This window comes from Muntiacus reevesi, chromosome 10 (assembly GCF_963930625.1).
Source record: "Muntiacus reevesi chromosome 10, mMunRee1.1, whole genome shotgun sequence".
Lineage (NCBI taxonomy): Eukaryota > Metazoa > Chordata > Mammalia > Artiodactyla > Cervidae > Muntiacus > Muntiacus reevesi.
This window is the reverse complement of record NC_089258.1, coordinates 31917795-31940156: the sequence shown is the minus strand read 5'-3', so window position 1 is coordinate 31940156 and position 22362 is coordinate 31917795. Positions and strand designations below refer to the sequence as shown.

The following is a 22362-nucleotide window of genomic DNA, read 5'->3' as shown; positions in this document are numbered from 1 at the left end:
GAAAACATTAACAACTATATTTAATGTGACACAATATAATGTACCATAAAAATCCATGTCACTTCCTTATACCCACTGCATTATTTTTAGACCTTAGAATAATGAATCAGGAATGAACGATTCACCAACAGGTTTATAGATTCAGCTTCTCTGGAGAGATTTTTTACAGGCTGCTTAAGACTTTGGGAGGCAGTGTAACTTAGGGCTACTTGATGTCCTTTTGAACAACCATTCCAGGCATGCCTCTGTATCTTGCTGGAAGGATCCCTTCCATAAATGTAGGTCTTGAACTAGTGAGCAGATTATTTGCTCTGAAAGTTAATTCTTTTCTGAGCTGTAATCTCAGCTGTTTCACCTTGTACCCCAGGGGCAACAAGGGGCAGGCAGCTGATTTTAAGACACAGATCCCAACCCTAAGGAGTTTCACTTTTTCACTCTAGCACAGTACTCTGCACAAAGTAAGGAATTCAAATACCTATTAAAATAGTAAAGAAACAACAGTTTAGTAATCACTCAACAGTATTACAATGGATTTTTAAGAAAAAAGACTGTCTTGTTCTCTCTGAAAGGCAGAGGAACTCATTTATTGAACATTTAATATAGGTCAGGCATTTTACCCCATCTTGTTTAATTCTCATAAGCATCCTATGAAGTTAGTATCACATCAGAGATGAAAAAAATGGGGTTCAGAGGTTAACCTGTCCAAAGTCAAGCTGTTAATCATTTGTAGGGCCAGGAGCTAAACTTTGGTCTGTGCTCGGTCCCTCCCAACTCTTTGCAACTCCATGGACTGTAGTCCACCAGGATCCTCCATCAATGGAATTTTCCAGGCAAGAACACGGGAGCAGGCTGCCACTTCCTATTTCAGGGGATCTTCCTGACCCAGGGATCGAACCTGCATCTCTTGTGGCCCCTGCATTGGCAGGACTCTTCACCACTGTGCCATCTAGGAAGTCCCCATCCTAAACTTGATCTTAGCCAAATGGCCAAGAAGCACAACTTTGATCTGGCTGCAAAGCCTGAACCATGCGACTGCATTCTGCTCACTCGTCTTGAGGTCACAAAAGAAGACACAGTGAAATGGGAGGAAGTTTCTTCATCCCTAATGAAGTTGGGGAGGAGTCTGTAAGAAATCCCATATGTCTCTGACCTAAGGTCATGTGACCCATTATATACACAACTGTCAAGGATAAGAAGCTGATTAAGTTTATGACAAATTATGTAGGTTTTTTACTTAAATGATGTATAACATTTCTCAATTGCAAGCCATCTAATCTACTTAAGACCCTAAACCTATGTAAATTTTCAGGCTTATAGATTAAGTCCTGATTCTCTAAAAAGATCCCCTCATTTCACAGATGAGGAAACCAGAAAGGTTAATTTCTTTAGCAAATTTTATTTAGTTGTTAGGGTTCAGATTTGGCCTTAGTACATACTTAAATGTGAAGAGGATTGCATTTTGTAAATAAAATTATAATTCATCCATACACAACTATTTTGTATCGGTATCAACATTTATCTGCCTCAAGGGCACAATTATAACTCCAGAGACCATGTCCAATATAAAGTCTTTAAGTAGCTAGACCTAGTCATACTAATGTCCAATAAAAGCCATTTCTCTTTAATTTCCACAGAACTTTCAGTTTGGGGCTAACACACTGGTTTATAACATTAGCAGAATGTAAGCTTAGCAGTTGGCTTCCACTCAGGAAAAATGTTTCCAAGGCATGGGTGTTAAAAGTTTACTGCCCTTTCAAGTCCAAAAAATAAAGAATCTCAAAGGAAATAAACTACAATTTTCTAAACATACATTCAATAGTACTAAAATAGTTGTCAATTCTGTAAACTGAACTATTTTTGCATATTTTAAATTTCTGTATACCACTTGTATTTTAAATTTCTACGTACCACTTGTAGTGTTTAAAATTCTAGTCATGGTCCCTACTTGATAGATATGTTATGAAACTGCAACCTACAATTTGTAGAACTTGGAGAATTCATAAAGAAATAAGACCAATGAAGGAAGGATCAGTTTTGAAATCTGCTATGAGGATATTTGAAGTGAATGTAACTCTGAGGGTAGTTTTAGCACAGACCTCAATTACATGAAGTCATAATAAACATAAACCAATAAGCAACTATGCTTTGTAAACTCCTGAATTTCAAGTAAAAAGGAAATGGTGATAGCTCTAAAATGAAGCTCAAGAAAGGTTTTCTAACTATAGTGGGGTTCTGGGATCCCCTACTCAAGATTCTTCTCCAGATGTTTCTAGAATGGAGAAGCTCTTGGGTTTTTGGTGGGGATGGGCAGAGTAAGGCGACTACTAGTAAAGATACCCAGGATACTTGAATGACACTTGTGATACAACTAATTGCCCTTCCTTTCCTCCAGGATTTTGAAGCATAAAGCCATTTTACTAAGGAAAGGGGAGAGGAGAATCACTGTCCTGTTAAGGAAAGTCCATTCATCTTACCCATTCAAGGCCATGATTCCAAAAGACAGACCAAACTTTTACCAAGTAAGCAGGTTGCCAGGAACAGAAATGAGATTCCTATATAAAGACCAAAAGAAATACAGCAATCTAGCATATATGCAAAATAATATCCAAAGATACACTGTTTTCAACAGTCAACCTTTATGAATGCTAACACATTCAGTCCTTTTATTTTTCCTTATCACCACGTTTAAAAAAAAAAAATACAGTTAATCATTAACGTATTTGAAATTTTAACAGAAGGGCAAGTACCTACATTTCTTTCCGGTCTTTGTAACATATGGTACACACTTTCATTCTTAGATAATACTGTTGTGTGTCAAATGTATGATAATGCATTCACTGAGATAGGGATTACTGACTCTATAGACAACTGCAGCACCTTTCAAAGGCATTTATCTATGGTTAAGAGTTGGGCATTTGGGGTTTGAAACACAGCTTCCTATAACTTAGGGCTGTGACTTCTCCACCCTCCCAAAAAAGAATGGATGCATAAAACACTTTCATCTGAAGTCTACAAAAATATAAATATTATATAATTTTAGAGCTGCAAAAGGACCTTAGTGATAATCTAGCCAGACTGCTCCCCTGATTTTCTAATGAGGTAATTGAGGCCCTCACTCACAGAAATATATAATCCCCCTCAGGTCTTTCGCTGTATTAACAAGTTTGGTGAACTTTTCCCTCCTCCATCTTTGCATGTGTCAGATATTTGGGCTGAGCTCTTGAAAGGCCGAGTTTCCTTGGAGGAGAAACTGATGCTGCCTATCTACTATACTTTTATGCTACATCTGTTAAAATAATACAGAAGCAATATGTTAATCTTTGACTTAAAATGGCATACCAACAAACTTGGGATATATTGCAACCATTTTATTAATATGATGGGCTGGGATATATCTTTTAACAGGAGTACTGACCAGCTACCATGAATGTGTTTCGATACTCTGTTCCAGTATCATACTCAATTCAGTCAAATTACGTGTGAATTACTTTCACTTCCACACGCATAAAACATTTACATTTCATTGTCTGACAGAACAGCACACACCCATGCACTTCTTCTTTCTGGTTTAAATGCATGTAAAGATGCTCACATAAAATAGATTTTTCACTAATCAAGGACATCATAATACATGAACTTTTCATTACACTACTTTCGCTCTGTCCGTTTTTTTTTTTTTTTTAATTGAAGGGAAGATTAAGAAAGCAATGCTGTGTTACAAAAAGACCTTCTTCTGAGGTCCTCTTCTGGAGAAATGTTTGCGAGCACAGTTATAGTCTTATAATGACTGTAATCAAGACCATCCCACAAGGACAGGAAGGTACATTCACTCTCCTGGAGAGTTTCTGATCTTATTAACAATATTATGACTGGGGGGAGATAGTATAAAGACAGCCCAGCAGAAGACTCTCCCAGAGAGATATTTTGAACTTATTTCAATCCTATAATGACTGTCATGAAGATGACATGATAGTTGAATTCGTTTTGCTGAAGAAGTTTGTGTCTAGAAAGACACGCTCAATAATGTGATCAAGTGGTGTTATAATTACGTTCTGTGAAACTATCAGAGGTCACAAAAGCAGAAAAATGTAGCACTGTAACAAAGAATAAGGAAACACTTTTGAAGAATAAACACTTAACACGTAATATTTTTAAATGATATCTAATAAATTTTCATGTCAAATTTTTAACTAAAGATATAAAACTTTTAAATGGCAACTAATAAATCTTCCTGTCAAGTCTTTTAACAAAATCCACAAATCGATTATAAAAATTGAACAATCATAAATGTCTTATGTATAAAGTTTGAAGGGAAAGTTTAAATGTCTACATTATTCTGTTTAATCTAATTCTTGAGGAATTTTAGTTACTGCTGAGGTGCAGTCGATACATTGCTAAAATAATTCAGTTATGAAAATAGTATCACAGTTAAGGTTTGGCATAGCAGCATTCCAGCGGTCTTCAGTCATCCACAAACGTCAGCCGTCCAGGCCCTTCATTCTTCATCCATCTCCTATATCTTTTCCATCTAGGGTCATTTGCCAGTCTTTTCTTTAGTTCCTCTTCTTGCTCTTGTTTGTAGACCTATAAGTATAAATAACACGAACTGACTTGACAATCCAAAGAGAAACATTTTCATTAGCTTTATGACATGTTTCCCTGATGCTGATAACAATTGAGGGCAAAAGGAGAAGAGGGCGGCAGAGGATGAGAAGGCTGGACAGCATCACCCACTCAATGGACATGAACTTGGGCAAACTCCGGGAGATAGTGAGGGACAGGGAGGCCTGGTGTGCTGCAGTCCATGGGCTCGCAAAGAGTTGGACACAACAACTGAACCACAATAGCATGTTTATATTTTTCAAATATGATTTTAGGTAAAAGTTCCCAATGAATGTATTGGTTTGTCTTCTGAAAACTATGCACCAAAAAATACTAAGCAATTAAGCAGTTTAACATTCAGTGTTAAATTAAAAAATAAAAAAAGAACAACTCATGCAAGAACGAGTGTTTCTTCCCACTGATTTCTATAACCTGGAAATACATTCTTTTCTTCCTTGAAATTATATGGAAGGTGAGTTTAAAGGGTTTAAACATTTCCTCTCTACAACTAACATCCAATATTGAAGAATCAACATAAATTTTCTTAACATGGTACTCAGTAAATTTAACAGATGAATTTAAGTATATGTTGATTCTAACCAAGGAACAAAGTGACCTTATAAATACTTCAGTCTCCAAACTGAACTTACAACTTCTTTTATCTTCAAAGATAATTATTGGTTTTTCAAAATATTTTTAAAGTTCCCAAAGAAGGTTAAATAAACCATAGAAGTTAAAAACAAAGAAAAGCTTTCATTTCTATAATCTTTAGTAGATGTCAGTTAAAGTTAAATGGACAAGTTTTCATAACCAACTTCACAGTCATATCAAATTTTAGAAGGAAATTACATTACTTCCAAATTTCAGGAAGTAATGACTAAGATAATTTCACGTAATACCATAATTTAGCCCAGGATAGCACTCCATGACAGACAGTTTATTGTATAGTGGGCTGCTTAAACTACTTAAAAGTGAAAGTTTTTCATATATTGGGTCAGCCATAAAATTAGTTCAGGTCATACGATGTTACGATCAAAGTTTAGTTGGTGCAATTAACAGAAAATGGTGACATCCTTGCAAACATACATTCTATCCCAGTGCAATTTAACATAACAAATTAGACCATTCTTTAAATTTTTAGCAATAGTGAATTAAAGTATTTGAAGTTCATCTTTTAAAAGGACAAATTACAGGTTAAAAACTCACTGTTCAACTACTAGTCACACTGTCAACAAAAGATCTTTATCCATACTGAACTATTCGATTTCAGAAATTAGAGCACACTTCTGTGATCCTTTAGTTTTACGTTGGTAAGAAAGAGAACAGTAAGAATCACAGCAGAGTCATTACTCACCTCATAATTCTCCTTTATCCAAAGCTCTCGTTTAAGAAAAGTTTCTTTCTGATGATCTTCTAGACTATCAAACTGAGACTTCGACATCTTCATAGATTTACGTATGATATATAGTCTTTCTTCTTCCCCGTATTCTTTGCCTTTGATGTTAAAATTATAGATCCATCGGCAATACCACACTATATACGAGCACAAGTGAAAAGGAGCTAAGAGAATCTGAAACAGGAGAAGGTCACGTATCTGGGGCTTTTGATAGCCTCCCTTTATATCTATTTTACTTTTTATAATGTTCTTTATGATGTTCTCCTCCTCATCACGAACTTCCTCTTTGGACTTTTTGTTTCTGCCCTTCTCTTTGGCTTTTCTCAGCAATCCCTGCTGTTTGGCAATCTCCATGGCTTGGATACGGTACTTGGGCACCGTGGCCAGGTAGCTGATCGTCTTGTCATAGCTATTCCACCAGCTGAAAAACTAGAATATTTAACAAAGAAAAACGGATCACTTTTATTACCAAAATTCACCTTGGTGAACACAATCCCGCCCACAAAAAACCCATTCTGATTAAAAACAGGGGACCTCAAAAATCTTACTCTGTAGGTTAAAGATACACTTGAATAATAGCTGTGTGGACATGGGAATCTTCAGGACTGATAAGTCAGATAAGTTGTCAGCTGAGCCAAAAAGTCACTGATTCTCCACAGGAGACACCCAGGATCAGAGGATGGCTCAGGGGAATCACACCATACCTGCTGATTCCACATCTTTACCATCTGACTCCTCCTTAGATCGCAATTAAGAAATCCCTCTTCTTTCTTTAAGGGTGCAATCTACTTACAGGAGGAGTCGTCAAATGGCAAAACTAGGTCAGAAGGAGTTTCTTTCAAACAATCACAGGGTGTAGACTCAGGCAACGATATTTATCTGTTTCCTAAACCATCTGCACATGCCACAGTAATGTTCATCATATTATGAACTGAAAGATTCAACTATGTTTGAATCTTTACTTATTTGGGCAAGAAAACATTAAATTATTTCTTAAATATATTCAACCACAAAGGGTTTTGTTATCAGAAAAAGTACTACTCCTCATATAGTACCTCCACACATTTCAGCTATTTTACTGAATAAAACAGCAATTATACCAGTATCCTAAAATATCATAGAAGCAATCTATTAATAGCAACAACAACAAAAAAGTGACTAGAGTATTATGTTATCTAAAACAGAAAAGTAAAATTGCCCTTCCTCTCCTGTTGAAAAGGCAATACTACAAAAGCTGAAACATTTAAAAAACACAATTTTAGTTTTCAATAGGAATTATTTTGTCATATAAATTGAATTTCATTTCTGGGAATTAAACTGGAGAAGTAATTTTGAAACTAGCAAATTGGTTCATTCTGGTCCTTTTTTTTTTTTTGCCTCTAGAGGAGGAGGATATGATGGGTATGGTTAGTTTAGGAATTAATAGTAGGGAAAGCTCATTTCAGCCTGAACTTATATTTCTGTGATATATTAAAACAACATAAAGTTACTGTAGCACTTTTCCTCTATTTCAGTGGTTTGTAAATTGGAGCAGGAGTGCCCTTCGCTGTCACGTGGAGATGTGTGATTTCTGGTTGTTAAACAGTGGGAAGCACTATACTCCCGGCATTCAGTAGGCAGATGCCAGGACTTGTTGCACCATATAAAGGAATTTGGATTTTTCCCCAAGTTTAATGGGAAATCATTGAAAAGTCCTATGAAAGTACAGTTTGGTCCTTCAACAACACGAGGGGGCCCCACTCTGCAAAATCGAGTGTAACTCATAGTTGGCCCTCCGTAGGTGCCAACTGTGCACATACACGGTTCCTCCCTATCCTCCAATTCAACCAGCCTCAGCTGTGTGGTACTGTGGTACAGGGCCGCATTTAGTGAAAAGAATCCCGAGGGTAAGTGGACCCGCCCAGTTCACACCCATGCTGTTCACCAGTAAATCATAAGGATCTAGTTGACAGTCACTCTGGCTGTTACATGGAAAATACAGAGCAGGCAATGGGGAAGAGATCTGGGTTTTCTGTTTGGTCATTAGTTTTAGTAGTTATATAATGCCACGCACAATTTCTTACACTTCCTGCCGTCAAAGATTCCATTACTATTAACTGATTAAATATTTTTCTAACATAAAAAGTTAATCTGAACTGGAAGTAAAACTGCACAAAAACATACTTCTAGTTCAGTTTTAATGACTAGCACTAGGCAATGTGCACTCCTTCACATACACATAGATATATACGTCCATCAGTACACACCTGAAACACTGAAATAGCGCACACACTGACTAGAATCACAACTCTCACGTCCACTTTAGGGGCCAAGCGCCTGCTATAGTAGTGGTAATAATGGCTGTAGTACTCCTCTGGGTGATCCAGCATGTAATCATAATCTTTTCGAGTTTCTTCATCCTATAAAATAAAAATAACAAGATACCCAGTTTCATATGACAGCTCATAAAATGGCCTTAGTTAATAATCTGTTGAAGTCAAACCTAGAATTTTATAATTATGTAGTCAATCTGAGTAAAATAACAAATTGTCCAAAAAAATTCCCATAATTCCTCAAAGTCACACACAAATTTGTTTCCAGAACTTTAATATTAGGTATAAAGCAGAATTTAAATTTTTCCTCAAATTCTTGAGAACTATTAGGCCTCCTGGAAAACATAAAAACACTTTAATAGCGAAGAACTATGCTTATTTAGCCAGTGCTGTGGTGCTAACAAGGATATAGATTTGTTCTTATACTTTAAGAGCATGTTGACACCTACTCTTAGTAACTGTTGACAGAAAAAAAGAATGTTTATTTCTGTTGTATATATTCACAATCATTTCCCAGCCTTGTATAGTACGTTTTCTTCTGAAAGCAAAGATTAAGATAACAAAAAATAGACAAAACCAGTCTATGCCCTCAAAACTGAATTATGTTCATCTCAAGGAAACACTGAGACACTGATGGAGTAGAAAGGTCAAAATCTACCTCTGTGACTTTAGGCAAAAATTTTAGCCTCTCTGAGCCTCACTCTTCTCTACTTGTAAAACAGAGATATTAATAGCTGCCCTACTAATTTTACAGGGCTGTTTTGAATATCAAATGACGTATATCATATAAAAACATGTTAAAAATGTGTTCTCCTTTACTATTACAACACGTTTTCACAGCCCAGTTCATAGATAAGGTAATGTACAGCTCTTTCTTAATCGTGTAAACATGTTGAAAAAATTATAGCCTTCTGAAATGCTGCTCAAATGTTTACAAATAAAACATTTTTTAAAACCTTCTGTAATTTGAATCAGTTTGTAACAGGTAAAAATGCCAACCCTTTACTGAGTTACATAAGTTAAAAAGCTATTAAATTATGATTTGCTTTTTTTTAAATCCCACAAAAACCTGTTTTTCAGCTTGTCTTGTTTCCAGAAAAAATGTTAAGCACCAAAACCACAGCAAATTCTTTTATCTCTAAGTGAGTACAACAGAAATCATTATGAAAACAAACATCTTTTTTAAACCTAGAGGATTTCTTTCTATGATAAATTAATTATTCAACATTCATAAAGCTGCAGATTATTAGCAAAACCATTTCAAAATCTACATTTAGTGCTTTGTAACCACAGAGGCGCTTGGATCTGTTCAGGGCCTCCTCCTGAGTCCTCCAATATGCAGTTTCTTAGATTTAAAATAAAAAGTTTGCTAATGACAAAATCTTTCCTGTACCCATTAAAATTATTATATATTTCCTATGAAGAATTCTGAATTTGGAAAAAAAAAAAAAAAGAATTCTGAATTTGAGCACATTCTCGGTAACAGTTCTTACATTCATTACATTCAAAATATTTTTTACCTCTGACTAGAATTTGAAGCTAGATGAAGTAGTATCTAGTATAATTAGATGTAAATATATTTAAAGTCTATTCCATGGCACTATATGGAGAGCCGATATGAGAGGAAAGCTGAGCCGATATACAAGGAAAGCTGAGCTCAGGCTGCTATTTTCAAATTCACTTCTTGTACATCCTCTTTCATCAGAAAAGATTTTCTCAGGAGTTCCCTGGTGGCCTAGTGATCCTATTCCAGGCTTTCACTGTGACCGCCCAGATTCAATCCCTTGTCGGGGAACTGAGACCCTGCAAGCCACACGCCTCAACTGTCAGTGCATTATTCCTTCTAAAAGCCGTCATCATATTCTAGAGCTTCTAACCTACAGAGAGTAAAACGTTACAGGTCACACAGAGAGCTCTGAAGACGAAAGCCTATCTGATGTACCTCATTTTGAGTACTTTAAGACATCTTTGGAGAATTTTTCCATCCTCCATTTTTTTGCTTTTTGGACTAACTTTATAGATATGCTCTGTGTCTGGCCTGAAATTATTGCCTTTTAAACTCAGCCTCCCAGTCTTGGCAGACGCTTTTTGAAATGTATTTCTTCAAACATGATTCTTCTCCTTGCTCCAACTAGATGACAGGTAGTTTAGAAGCTAACTGTCCCCGAGGTGAGATTCCTACAGTCCTCCGGCGTCATCATCTCTGCAGAGCCTTCAGCCAGGTCTGACTGTCTACACTCCTGGCTGCAGTATACAGAGATCTGAGTGTCTCTTAAATGCGCTCTGTGAATACCATGCGTATACGCCTGGGGGCTATGCTCTCTTCTTTATTCTCTTATCTTAGTGAAGGTCATAATGGAATGCAGATATCCTTCTTCAAGCATTTCACCTGTTTCATACCCCCGAGTCACCATCTTCTCACTGGTCCCTAGATCTGTGACTTCATCAAGCCCAGAGCTTCATTAACAAGATGGTCAGCTAATGCTCCAGCACCAGCAACTTCAAAATTTATACCTTATGTCTGGCCTCTCTACTGTCACCAGAGCCTGTGGGGTCTATTCAGGTCCCTCTATAATGAGTCCTCAAACTACCTCATCCCTGTAAATGGTTTCAGGGTCAAGCCTGACTTCTCTTAGAATGGTTTTCTTTTCCTTGGGGCCCATAATTTCATGACCCTGTTTTCGTCATGATTAGAGCCAAGAAGGCCTGCGTTCCCCTTGTTATAGCATTTATTCAGCCACAATCTTTTTTCTTTACTGGGTTTATAGCTTTCTCTCCAGAATGAAGAAAATGGATTTTAAGCTGACCCATGCATAATACACTTTACAAGGTTGTTTCAAGGTTGGCACAAGTTGAAGAGTTAGGGAGTCTCAACAATCTAAGTCAAAGTCCTACTCTTCAGTAATCTAAGTTTAGAGTCAACCTAATAAGAACACAGGACACCAGGAATATTAGGAAAAAAGAAAAGACAGACTGGGACCCAATTAAAGAGTTTCACGTACATTCTTATTTTAATATTATATATCTATCTTTTCTCCTACCCATCTTGGGACCTAAGTAGCCTCACAGTTTGTTTGTTATCTCCAGTGCTTCCCAGTGGCTAGTAAGTTAAGTTCAATTTTCCTTGGCGTGCAACAAGGCCTCCAAAATTGGCCTAAGTTTACCTCCTTAGCAACATCTCATCACTCTCTTCTTTTGCCCACAGCAAACATTCAGATAACAACTTCTGGAATTTGGTGTGTTCTTAAGTATAGCATGCTCTTTTATATCTATGTCTGAACAGATAATTCACTTTAACTCAAATGCTCTTTCCTTTTATCCAACCTCATGAGCTTCTATTAACCCTTAGGACATAAACAATAATAGACAGATTCAGACCACTCTTACTACACTTATTACCTATTTATTATAGCACTTATCACATTGTAATCATCAGGGTTTTTTTCTTTGCCTTGAATGAGAACTTCTAGAAGGCAGGTAGGGTGATCCATTAATCTCTGTATATCCAAGGCCTAGCACAGTGCCTGGCATTCAATAAATATCATTTCAAAACTGAGTGAAATTTTGTAAAGGCTCTCCCTCACTGCAGACATCTCCCCAGCCACCCAGGTCTCCATCTCACCATGAAGGTGGGATGGGTTATCACAAAAACCTGGGCTTGGCAAGAAATGACTGCTTGACTTCATAGCTTATGAAGATATGCCAATGTGGCTATAAGAGCTTAAACCTTAAAACAGTGTTAATATCTTACCTTTCAATAAGGTAGTACTTTTTCTTTCAGCAATTTTGTGGATCTTAAGGTCCCAGGGTCAGGAGATTCCAACTTCTTTCCAAAGCCAAAACCTTTATACTTGTTTCTTCCTCCTCTCTGTCCTGAGCCTTGACAAGCAGGGCAATAAGCTCCTTGTCTCTAATCTCTACAGGAAAAAATGGTGCTTCTGCTGGTGTTCACTCCACTCCCAATCCTCTTGGGCATATGCAGGAGGACTGGAACGTAACCACCAATATCTAGATCAAAAGTGAACAAGAGGAGACCCACAGGCAAAGCAAGCACTGAACGCTTCCTTCTCTTGTGAAAATGATCATCCCCCCTCCCCAGAGGCAAAAATATATTATGTTCTTGTCCTTGGAAGAAATAATGAGTTGTTTGATCTCAACAGACGTAAACTGCAATAATTTGATATTGCAACCAGTTTCACATTAAAAATTTTCAATTACACAAATAATAGAAACCATTTAGGATGGTAAAGGCCAAGAATCAATAATATATGAAAATATAGTAATAGTTTGTTCATTCTTAAAAATATATATATTCATCGTATTTTTAAGAGAAATTCACACACAAATGATCCTTTAAAAAAAAAAATCTGATTTTTTTTCCAGACTATTACACCCTACTAAAGAAGAAGAAAGCTAACTGCTCTGAGTTCCCATTTCTCTTCCTGTTCCCTGCCCAGCAGCCACTCAGGCAACTGTCCTCTTAAACATCTTTTCTCAGTCTGCATGCGCTCACAGTAACTTCCACCATTTGCAGTATCACCTCTATACCACTAAGAGTGACCCTCAGATCTGTTTTTCCTGCTTCTCCTATTTTGAGATAGCTCTTGAACATTTCCTAAATGTAACATAAATATCGCAAGTTCAGCATGGTCAAAACATCTGTTCCTGTGTTTTGGTTTGTTAACCATGTATTTGGTTACCTGAGCCTTAAAAAACCTTAGTTATTTTCAGCTCAGCAAATAGTTATGCAAGGCATTTAAGCCACGTGCTGAACACAAAGGGGAATAAAAAGACAAACTAAAGTCCTGGCCTCAAGAGCTCCCCCGTGTAGAGCAAGAAGCTAGCAAGCAAGAAAAGCCGTGAACTAAGCACTGACTTCCCTGCCCGAGACCACTGGTAATAGGATTCACAGAAGGCATGAAAGGAGTGCTCAATCTTGAAAAGTAAATAAGATGCAGCAAAATTTGTTCCAGGCAAAGGCAGCAGCAAGTGTTAAGGTGCAGAAGCACAGTGAAGAGAAGAGATTCGGTGAAGCTTGGGCACTGGGGAAGTCTAGGGAAGAAAGGGGCAGTGAACGTGGCCAGAAGACAGGTTTGGTAAGAACTGAGGGGCTCTCACATGCCATGCTCAAGGGTTAAGGGTGTGAACTGGCTGCGCTATTCAAACATAAAACGGTTTCGGCATGAGACTAACAGCACTGGGGAGAAGTGTATACTTTGGAAGCTAACTCTGACAGTATTAGAAAGAATGGGATGAGGGAGAAGCAGATTTTAGAGACTAGGAAGCAGAAAAAGTAAGACTTCTAGTGATTAAAGGGGTACAGGAATCAATCACGTTGAGAATAGTGATGTTTCTAATTATAGTCACTCTGCGAACCACTTTATTCTAAGAATAAAAGAAGAGGGTACCAAGTGTGGAGAAGGTGCAGGGGGAAACTGAGGAAGATTTTGAAATGGGGAGGGGAAAAAATTACTGGACAGCTTTTCAAAGCCCAGAGCCTCCAGGGATTACCTATTCCCGTAGGAGGCGCGTGCTTTTATTTATATTTGAAAAGTCTACTTTAACTTTGTGGGAAAGTAACTTGTGGAAAACTGGGAGTAACGCAAATAATTCTTGTTCACACTGTGTCCAGTAGAATTAAGGGAACTAATGACTGCCTTGTCATGCTGACCAGTACTATAGGCATTTCAGCACTCCTCGTCTTGACTGTAAAGGGTCTGGCACTTTTTCTTTAGGGCTTCCCTGGTGGCTCAGCTGGTAAAGAAACCGCCTGCAATGCAAGAGACCTGGGTTCCATCCCTGAGTTGGGAAGATCCCCTGGAGAAGGGAATGGCTACCCACTCCAGTATTCTGGCCTGGAGAATTCCATCGACTATTCCATGGGGTCGAAAAGAGTTGCACACGACTGAGAGGCCTTCACTTTAATATCTTATTGGTTTGCACATTAATTAATGAGTTAAATAAAATCTTTGACACATGTTCATTTTGTATGAGAGTCATCCTCTTTTAAAATTTATGCTTTTAACAAAGATAATAGAATTGGTTTCATGTTTAATTTTGGGTTCCTGTGCTACAAATGAGAGACAACTGAAAAATATGAACCCAGAGAATGCACAAATCTCAGGACTGTCGGGGATGCGGTTGAGTTTCATCAGGAAGAGCTTAGAAAATGAAAAGGAAAGAGTACCCAAAGGATAAGACTCTAAGGAAATGCAGTGTTTAAGGTGAAGGCAGAGGAAAAAGAAGTCTACACAGACTGAAAGAAATGGCTAGAAAGCTCAGAGCAAAGGGGGAGAATTACATCAAGGCAGCCAAAGGAGAACAGCTTAAAGAACTACATGGTGGACATCAAAGGCCACAAACAGTTTCAAAAGGAAGAGCAGCCCTCTGATCTGAGGCTTGGACATCACTGCTCATCTTGGGAAGAACAGTTCCAGGATGTGTACTGATGCACATGTCCGTCTGTGACAGTTTAAACGACGGGGTGTAAGGAAGTAAGGACAGCCAATGGTGAAGAAAGAAGAAAAATGTGACCATGGTTTCAAAATTAAGGAATGAGAGATGAACCAATTAAGAGATTCCCAAGTCATCAAAGAGGAAAGATAAGTTTCCAGAAGACTAAAGTGGAAGTAAAATGAGTTCAGTAAAGAATACCTTCCTGCCTTCCCCAATCCATCCTCAATCTTGTTCCCAGAAATTTCTTTCTGAAACAAACATCAGACTTGTGTTACTTATCCACTTTCAAACCTCTGGTAACTCGTCAATACATAAAGTTCAACACATAGTTTAAAGGGGCCATCCCAAACTACTTCCAGTCTCCTGAAACATTCTCCCTACCATGCACCTGAGAGGCTTCTAACCTAGAAACAGTAGATCCCTTACAATCTCTAAAAATACACTGAGGGTCTTTGTGCTGGAAATATCTCAAAATATTCCGTTTACCTATGATAAACCTACACAAGCAAAATTAGTTTCTGCCTAGAATTACATCAACTCAGTAGTTTTTGTGTTATTCAAAAGCTCTGATGGGCTGTTGATACCATCATGTGTCAGGCAGTCACAGCACTAGAATTAAGCACATCTGGTGTGTGATCAACCTTGGCCATAAGTAGGGAGTAACATGTGACATTAACGTGTAACATGTGAAAAATAAACAACACTTATGGGCTTACAGCAGAAATAGCAAATGTGGCATAAAAGGTCCCACATCCTTCTTCTGGGCCAGTGGCAGAACTGTTCAACATGTCGTCTTTTCCACTAAACCCAGAAAAGGCCCCCAAACGTGTAAGTGTTACATGGAGTTGTGACCAATCAGAGTTAGTATGAAATGAAAACGATCTGCCATCAAGCTTACTTAACTTGGCTGTTTATCAGCATCACAACAGTAATATAAATTCACATCATTTCTATTATTTTTATGAGTACACATTTATTATGAATGACTGATTAAAATCTGGATCGATGCTGAAAAAGAAAAAATAATACCAATAGGATAGTAATACCAATAAGTGCGGCTAATTTTCTTCCTCCAAAACAGAGTCCCTGGGAAAAGCATAAAGGTGATTATACATCTCATTGCTGCAACAAGCCTTGCACACTCACAACTCCACGTTTTCATGGATCAAGAATTTTCTCTACCAGAAATGTCCCTTCACAGTCAACCGTGGTGACTGTTCTAGACCTAGATCAAAGAGTACATTCTTCTCCAGTCCTCCAAAAAGAAATAATTGTGCCCTCTCAGTGTTGCAATATAAGCTACACATTTTAATTATGTAACTTAAACAATAACTGAACAATAAGTATCTGTCTCCTTATTATATTAAAAGCTTAAAGGCAGGAATTGTGCCTTTTTCATTGCTACGGTCTCCTCCTTCAGAAAAAACTTACGTCAGTACCAGTTAGGAGACAGGGTTGATTAAGAGAATATACAAAGGGAGAACAATAAACAGTAACATAACAGGGCAGGAAGTTCAGAATCCCCTTTTTGCCAAAACATTCTTAACTACGAAAGTCCTGCCACATCAACCAGACCGATAAAGAAAAACTGAAGTGTTCCTGTGACTTCCCTGCCAAGACAAGGCTGGAGCAGAAGGCACTCTCTACACATCCCTTCAAAGTATCGGATAACCTGCATGCTAGTAATACCTCCAAGACCTTTGCTGTGTTCTTCTCTTGTGATCTTGCAAAATGCTATCAAACTCTACCCCTGTCTACCAATTATAAGTTTTATAAGTGCATCCTTCCTTACCACCTATTTCCTCACCTGCTTATTTCTTTCCCAGCCTTCTAATTTTATCTAGTTCATCCAATTCTTATGTATATTCAGAATTAATGTTCTCACATTAAAACCCTTGACAAAATAATTTCTCCTTAAAAATAGAAATGTGATCTTTCTCTCACATCGGAATTTTTCATTCATAACTATCCAATTTATTTTATCTGTACCACTCTTTCAAACTACAGTTAATTTGGGGTAAAACGTCAGCTTCATATACCCGTGTCAAAACACCAGAAGTTCACTTTCAATTGCCATCCTATCTGAATCTATCTCCAGATAGGAGTATGCATTTAACAAACTTTCATTATCTATGTGCCAGACACTGTGCTAGTTGCCATAGATATATATGCAAAAAGGTTTGGTGGAGAGGGGAGATGGGCTACTCAGTATTTAGTGCAGTGTGATAAGTGCTATATCCACAGAAAAAGATCCAATGTTGACACAGTGAGAGTCTGTTTACTTAACTTCCAAAGTCCATGAGTCCCCCTGAAGCCCCATTAGTCAAATACACTAAATAGTTATTTCATCATCCTAACTCACGTTATGAAACAAATATAAAGCAGCGTGTGAAATCATAATGGTTCCAAGCCCTGCTGAGATCTGGAAGTTTAAGTTATCTGAGAACATGAACTAAGCATGACTTGGTAAAAGCATATGGCAAGTTCCCTTTGCCCTGCATTATTACCATCCTTCTTTTTCTGTTTTTTTTTTTTTTTTTTCCATTCTCTCTATTCACAGGAAGAATCTCTGTTGCTATAAAAACAATGACCAACTGTGATAATATCTCCTTGTCTGACCAACTACATTTAAATCACATTAGTATCATCTTTTTAAACAATCTCCATCTAAAATAACTCTCTCAAAGAGGTGTTTATTCAACCAAGACCAACTTCAGAGTCATAAACCCACCGTATCTTACACAAATATAATTCTCATTTTGGTGAGTCAGAGATGCTTGGTTGTTACAAGTTTTGATGGAACACCACTGTAAGGCTGCAATGAGGATATAATATAGCTTCTTATTTATGTTAAAAAAAAATTAAGAGGCTTGAACACATCAAGAATAGGAAATTAGGGAGGTTATCAAAAAATTATGGGGAAGAGAGAAAAAGGCTCCTGGCTCCACTGAATTTACAACTGAATTATTTCGGATTTCACAAAAGAAACAATTTCTGTCACATACACTGTTCCAGAGATGGAATCTACCTGAGCATTCTACAAAGCAAATACAGAATCAACTTTCCGGCCATATGCCGGCAATAACTGAACACGGCTGTGAAGGAGAACACGGTCTCCCCAAGGCCCTACCAAGACCCTCCCTCCTTTTCCACTCTCACAGGGTTTACTGCTAGTCTTTATGGAGAAATATGTGGGCTTCCCTGGTGGCTCAGAGGTTAAAGCGTCTGCCTGTAATGCGGGAGACCGGGGTTCGATCCCTGAGTTGGGAAGATCCCCTGGAGAAGGAAATGGCAACCCACTCCAGTACTCTTGCCTGGAGAATCCCATGGAGGGAGGAGCCTGGTAGGCCCTGGTTCGACCCCTGAGTTGGGAAGATCCCCTGGAGAAGGAAATGGCAACCCTCTCCAGTACTCTTGCCTGGAGAATTCCATGGAGGGAGGAGCCTGGTAGGCTACAGTCCATGGGGTTGCAAAGAATCGGACAGGACTAAGCAACTTCACTTTCTTTCTTTCTTTATGGAGAAATATATAGTGTGTTATCAAAAAGAGAAAATAGAAAGGAAATGTGGTCCGAAGTCGGCAGTGCTGCCCCGATGAGGTGATATATGGAATTCCAGGCAGGCGTCTGTGGTTATCTTTATTCCAGAGCCTCTGAACTGATCAACTTCTCCCACTATTCTGTCTGACCTGCTCGAAAAGCCAGATGGACCTCTTAGCCCTCACAAGCCCTCCTTCCAGGCTGTGAATATAATCCAAGTGCAACATATAGCAGATGTAACAGTGGTTGATACATAACAGATATCAGATATAACAGATGTAACATCTCTGTTGCCTCTGGCTTCCCAGGCAGCACAGTGGTCAAGAATCCGCCTGCCAATGCAGCAGGGGCGGGTTCAATCCCTGGGTCCGGAAGATCCCCTTGAGTAGGAAATGGCAATCCACTCCAGTATTCTTGCCTGGAAAATCCCATGGTCAGAGGAGCCTGGTGGGCTACAGTCCATGGGGTCACAAAGAATCGGACACAACTGAACATGCACATCGTGCCACACACTGTTGCCTAGAGGGGATGACCTCAGTTTATCACATCACTGCATTCTCCAGAAATTATATCTTCTGACAACTTTCTCACAATTCTCTGTTATGACAGCAATAAAATCAGACCACCCTATTTGTTTTTAATAACTTATTGCACATACAGCAAGAAAAAGTCCTCTTCCTTATTCCAGAAGAGGGCATCTGCAATGAAGTTTTTTTTTAAAAAAAGTTTCTGGAGGTGTTCCAGTTGGAAGTGGAATCCATATCTATCTCTGTAAAATTAACATGGACGTTTTCACAGAGCTCAGCAAGGATCTGAACTAAGTTCAGACACCCCTCTTCTCTCACAGATAATTTCCGTTCTCCTGAGTAACTCCCCAACGTGGAGTTGGGGAAACTATAGAACACTCTCTTACTCCCTCCATCACCGCAATTCTAATTCTAGTTCCCTGTTTGGAGGCACCTGCAGCTACCACAGAAGGCAATGGCACCCCACTCCAGTGCTCTTGCCTGGAAAATCCCATGGACGGAGGAGCCTGGTAGGCTGCAGTCCATGGGGTCGCTAAGAGTCGGACACGACTGAGCGACTTCACTTTCACTTTTCACTTTCATGCATTGGAGAAGGAAATGGCAACCCACTCCAGTGTTCTTGCCTGGAGAACCCCAGGGACGGGGGAGCCTGGTGGGCTGCTGTCTGTGGGGTCGCTCAGAGTCAGACACGACTGAAGCGACTTAGCAGCAGCAGCAGCTACCACGAACCTGTCCCAATCAAGAGGAACAGTGCGCCTTTCTCCAGACATTACTCCTTTTTAACTGCCTCAAAGTTCCTTGTTCGTGAGTGGACAAATTATTTCCTCGAGCTCTTTATTAGCTGACGAATCAGTGCTAAACTTGCAGAAATACTGAGAGGCAACCATGACACAGCCACCAGATCAGCCTCTGCTTTTGTCTCTTCAAGGAAATAGCAAAAACAGTTAAGAGTCCTGGGACTTCCCCCACCCCCACTCCCTGGCCAGATTTTCTGTACTGTCTCTGTCTCTTGGTCTTTGTTTTCAAAGTTCTTAATGTGAGGCTCACGCTTTTCAGGCCAAATCTACCCATCTCCGACCCCAGCAGAAGGCAAGAGATGCCAGTGTTTCTGCTGCCTCGCTTCTGGACGCTCTTCAGCTGCCCAGCGCTCCCTTCTGCGCTAGGAGGGCTTTGGAGGAGCAGTGGCAGGCGCTCTGGTTGCTTCTTGGACCACTCTCTTTCCTCACTGCAGAAAAGCAGACTGGAGCTTCAGGTGCCGGGCTGCCTTGGATGAAAAATTTCCCCATCTTTCAGCAGTCTTTCCTTAGTCACTCTTTATCCTAAGTAACAGACAACCAAGCCCTCTTGGTTGCCTCTGGCCACCGCACTTTCTCAAACCCCCACCCATTCCTCAGGTAATTGCCAATGAACACTGCAATCTCACCAATGCTGGTGCGAATTTGGTGAGTTTTATGGCTCTATACTATCTGAACTGCTCTGGAAAGCAAGCCATGAACTCCTTGACTCAGTATTTTCAGCCCTAGAAATCTTATCTGGAAAAATAATCCACAGTTGAATTACACTATCCCCACTCAAAGCAGTCGTTAAAAGCGGACCATACAACAACATGAAAAACTATGCCTCAAAAAGAAAGAAAAAATAGAAAAAAAAATACACTATAACTGCACTGCTGTTGTATTAGCATGAAGAGACCCCTGAAACAGTAAAATACCAAATATAATTTGTGCTTTGTGATTTCCTATAGTTTGCTTTTTGCTGAAAACAGGATCAGGCTAAATCTCCCCATCCCCATAAGTGTATTAGCCACTCAGTCGTGCCCCATGGACTGCAGCCCACCAGGCTCCTCTGTCCATGGGATTTTCCAGGCAAGGATACTGGAGTGGGTTGCCATTTCCTTCTCCAGGGGATCTTCCCAACCCAGGGATTGAACCTGGGTTTCCTGCGTTGCAGGCAGATTCTTTACTGATTGAGCTAGGAGGGAAGCCCTCCCCATTTCCATAGAACTCAATAAATCCTTTGTCAAATAACTACACATATATTCACAAAGTATTTCCTACTTGAAATTCTCAGAGTCTTGAAACTCAAGTTATTAAGTACCAATTTGCAGCTCCTATATAGGAGGTTTCTCATTGATCATTTAATCTTCATAACAACCCACTGAGTAGGTTTCATGGCCATAATCCTGCATATGAAGAAACAGGTATTCTGACATATTAAGTCACTATCCAAGGTCACATGGGGATGTCAGAGCCAAGAGTCAAACATCTGGTGTTCTTAGTGTTTTTCTAGAACCTTACGCCCAAGCTGAATGTCACAATTAATACCATCCCCCAAAACCAAGTTTCTGTCATGTCAGATTGGGGCGATCGCACTGTCATTGGAGATCTTTCCAGTGTTCTATCACAGGCCTCGGTAATAATAATAACTCTGCTTTCCGAGTGTGAGCTGCATCTTATTAAAATACCTTCACCAAATCATAAGAAGCCCAAACCTTTGTATACCGAAGACAGCCAGAAAAAGTAAGGGGCTAGCTACTCCCCAAGACTGAAGGGGTTCCCATCTTCGTCAGCGGGCCATTTCTCACATGCCCGAGCATCCTAATGGTGGTAGAGGCGGTCGAGCCGGGCGCCGGAATCACAGGGAGCCTCGCTCCACCGGCCAGGTGACAACCGGGTCGCGCCGCGCGCTCCCCCGGCAGGTCCTCGCAGCCCCCAGGCTTACCTTGAGAGTCTCGTAGGCGGTGGCCACCAGCAGGAAGGCCTCCTCGGCGCTCTGCGGCGTCCGTCCCGGGCCCTCCTCGCCAGGCTCGGGCCGGTAGCGGTCGGGGTGGTAGCGCCGGGCCAGCTGGCGGTAGGCCCGCGCGATCTCCGCCTTGCTGGCCGTGCGGCTCACGCCCAGAACCTCGTAGCAGTCCCGCGTGCCGCAGTAGAGTCCCTCCACCAGGGCCGCCGCGGGCCGCGCGAGCAGCAGCGCGAGCAGCAGGGGCGGCAGCAGCGCGAACCAGCGCCGGCTGGCAGCCCCGGCTCCCCGGCGCGGAGCGAACGGGATCGCCATCCCGGCGCGGCCACGGCTCTGAGAGCCCAGCCGCACCCCGGCACTCGGCGTCGCGCCCCACTCGGCTGCCGGGGCTCAGCTCCACGTCAGCACGCGGCGCCTCGGCGCAGGCGCACCGGGCGCGGCGGCGGCAACCACTTCCTTCACGACCGTTGCTAGGGGAACAGGACGCTTCAGCAGCCCGGCGGCTTCCGGTAGCTCTGGAAACTCCTTCCTAGTCCCAGAGGACTGGGTTTGTTCTCAGTCTGACAGACCTAAAGGATGTCTCTGTCGCTGAGATGCACTTAACCAGTGCGTGCAGAGCGCTCTACTGTCCCCTTCCCTCGCTGTCTTTAAGGCATCACGACCTCAGCGGCTGCGGCTGGTAATCTAGCTTTCTTGCGGTCTGGTTTTCCGCGTCAAGATGTGTGCCCAGGGTTTTAAAGCCGGCTCTCGATAACCCCATTCTGCCTTTCCAAAAGTAAACTAAACTTAGAG

General features: G+C 40.3%; 1 protein-coding gene across 1 annotated transcript; it reads right to left on the bottom strand.

Moving 5' to 3' along the window:
* Window positions 1–1376: 1376 nt before the first annotated feature.
* Window positions 1377–21958, bottom strand: DNAJC25 (DnaJ heat shock protein family (Hsp40) member C25). The gene is made up of 4 exons (XM_065946427.1): window positions 21553–21958; window positions 8245–8397; window positions 5957–6427; window positions 1377–4584 (listed from the first exon to the last, which is right to left on the bottom strand). The coding sequence occupies exons 1-4, from the start codon at window positions 21883–21885 to the stop codon at window positions 4462–4464; spliced, it is 1080 nt and encodes a 359-aa protein (XP_065802499.1). The 5' UTR covers window positions 21886–21958; the 3' UTR covers window positions 1377–4461.
* Between the last annotated feature and the right edge of the window lie 404 nt (window positions 21959–22362).

What these genes read in the sequence shown, in the direction of transcription:
- DNAJC25 (XM_065946427.1), bottom strand. Translation starts at nt 21,885, where the DNA reads ATGGCGATCCCGTTCGCTCCGCGCCGGGGAGCCGGGGCTGCCAGCCGG. An exon ending in CCGCCTACGAGACTCTCAAG is followed by an intron (nt 8,398 to 21,552) that starts GTAAGCCTGGGG and finishes TTTATTTTATAG; the next exon opens with GATGAAGAAACTCGAAAAGA. An exon ending in GCGCTATTTCAGTGTTTCAG is followed by an intron (nt 6,428 to 8,244) that starts GTGTGTACTGAT and finishes TAAATATTCTAG; the next exon opens with TTTTTCAGCTGGTGGAATAG.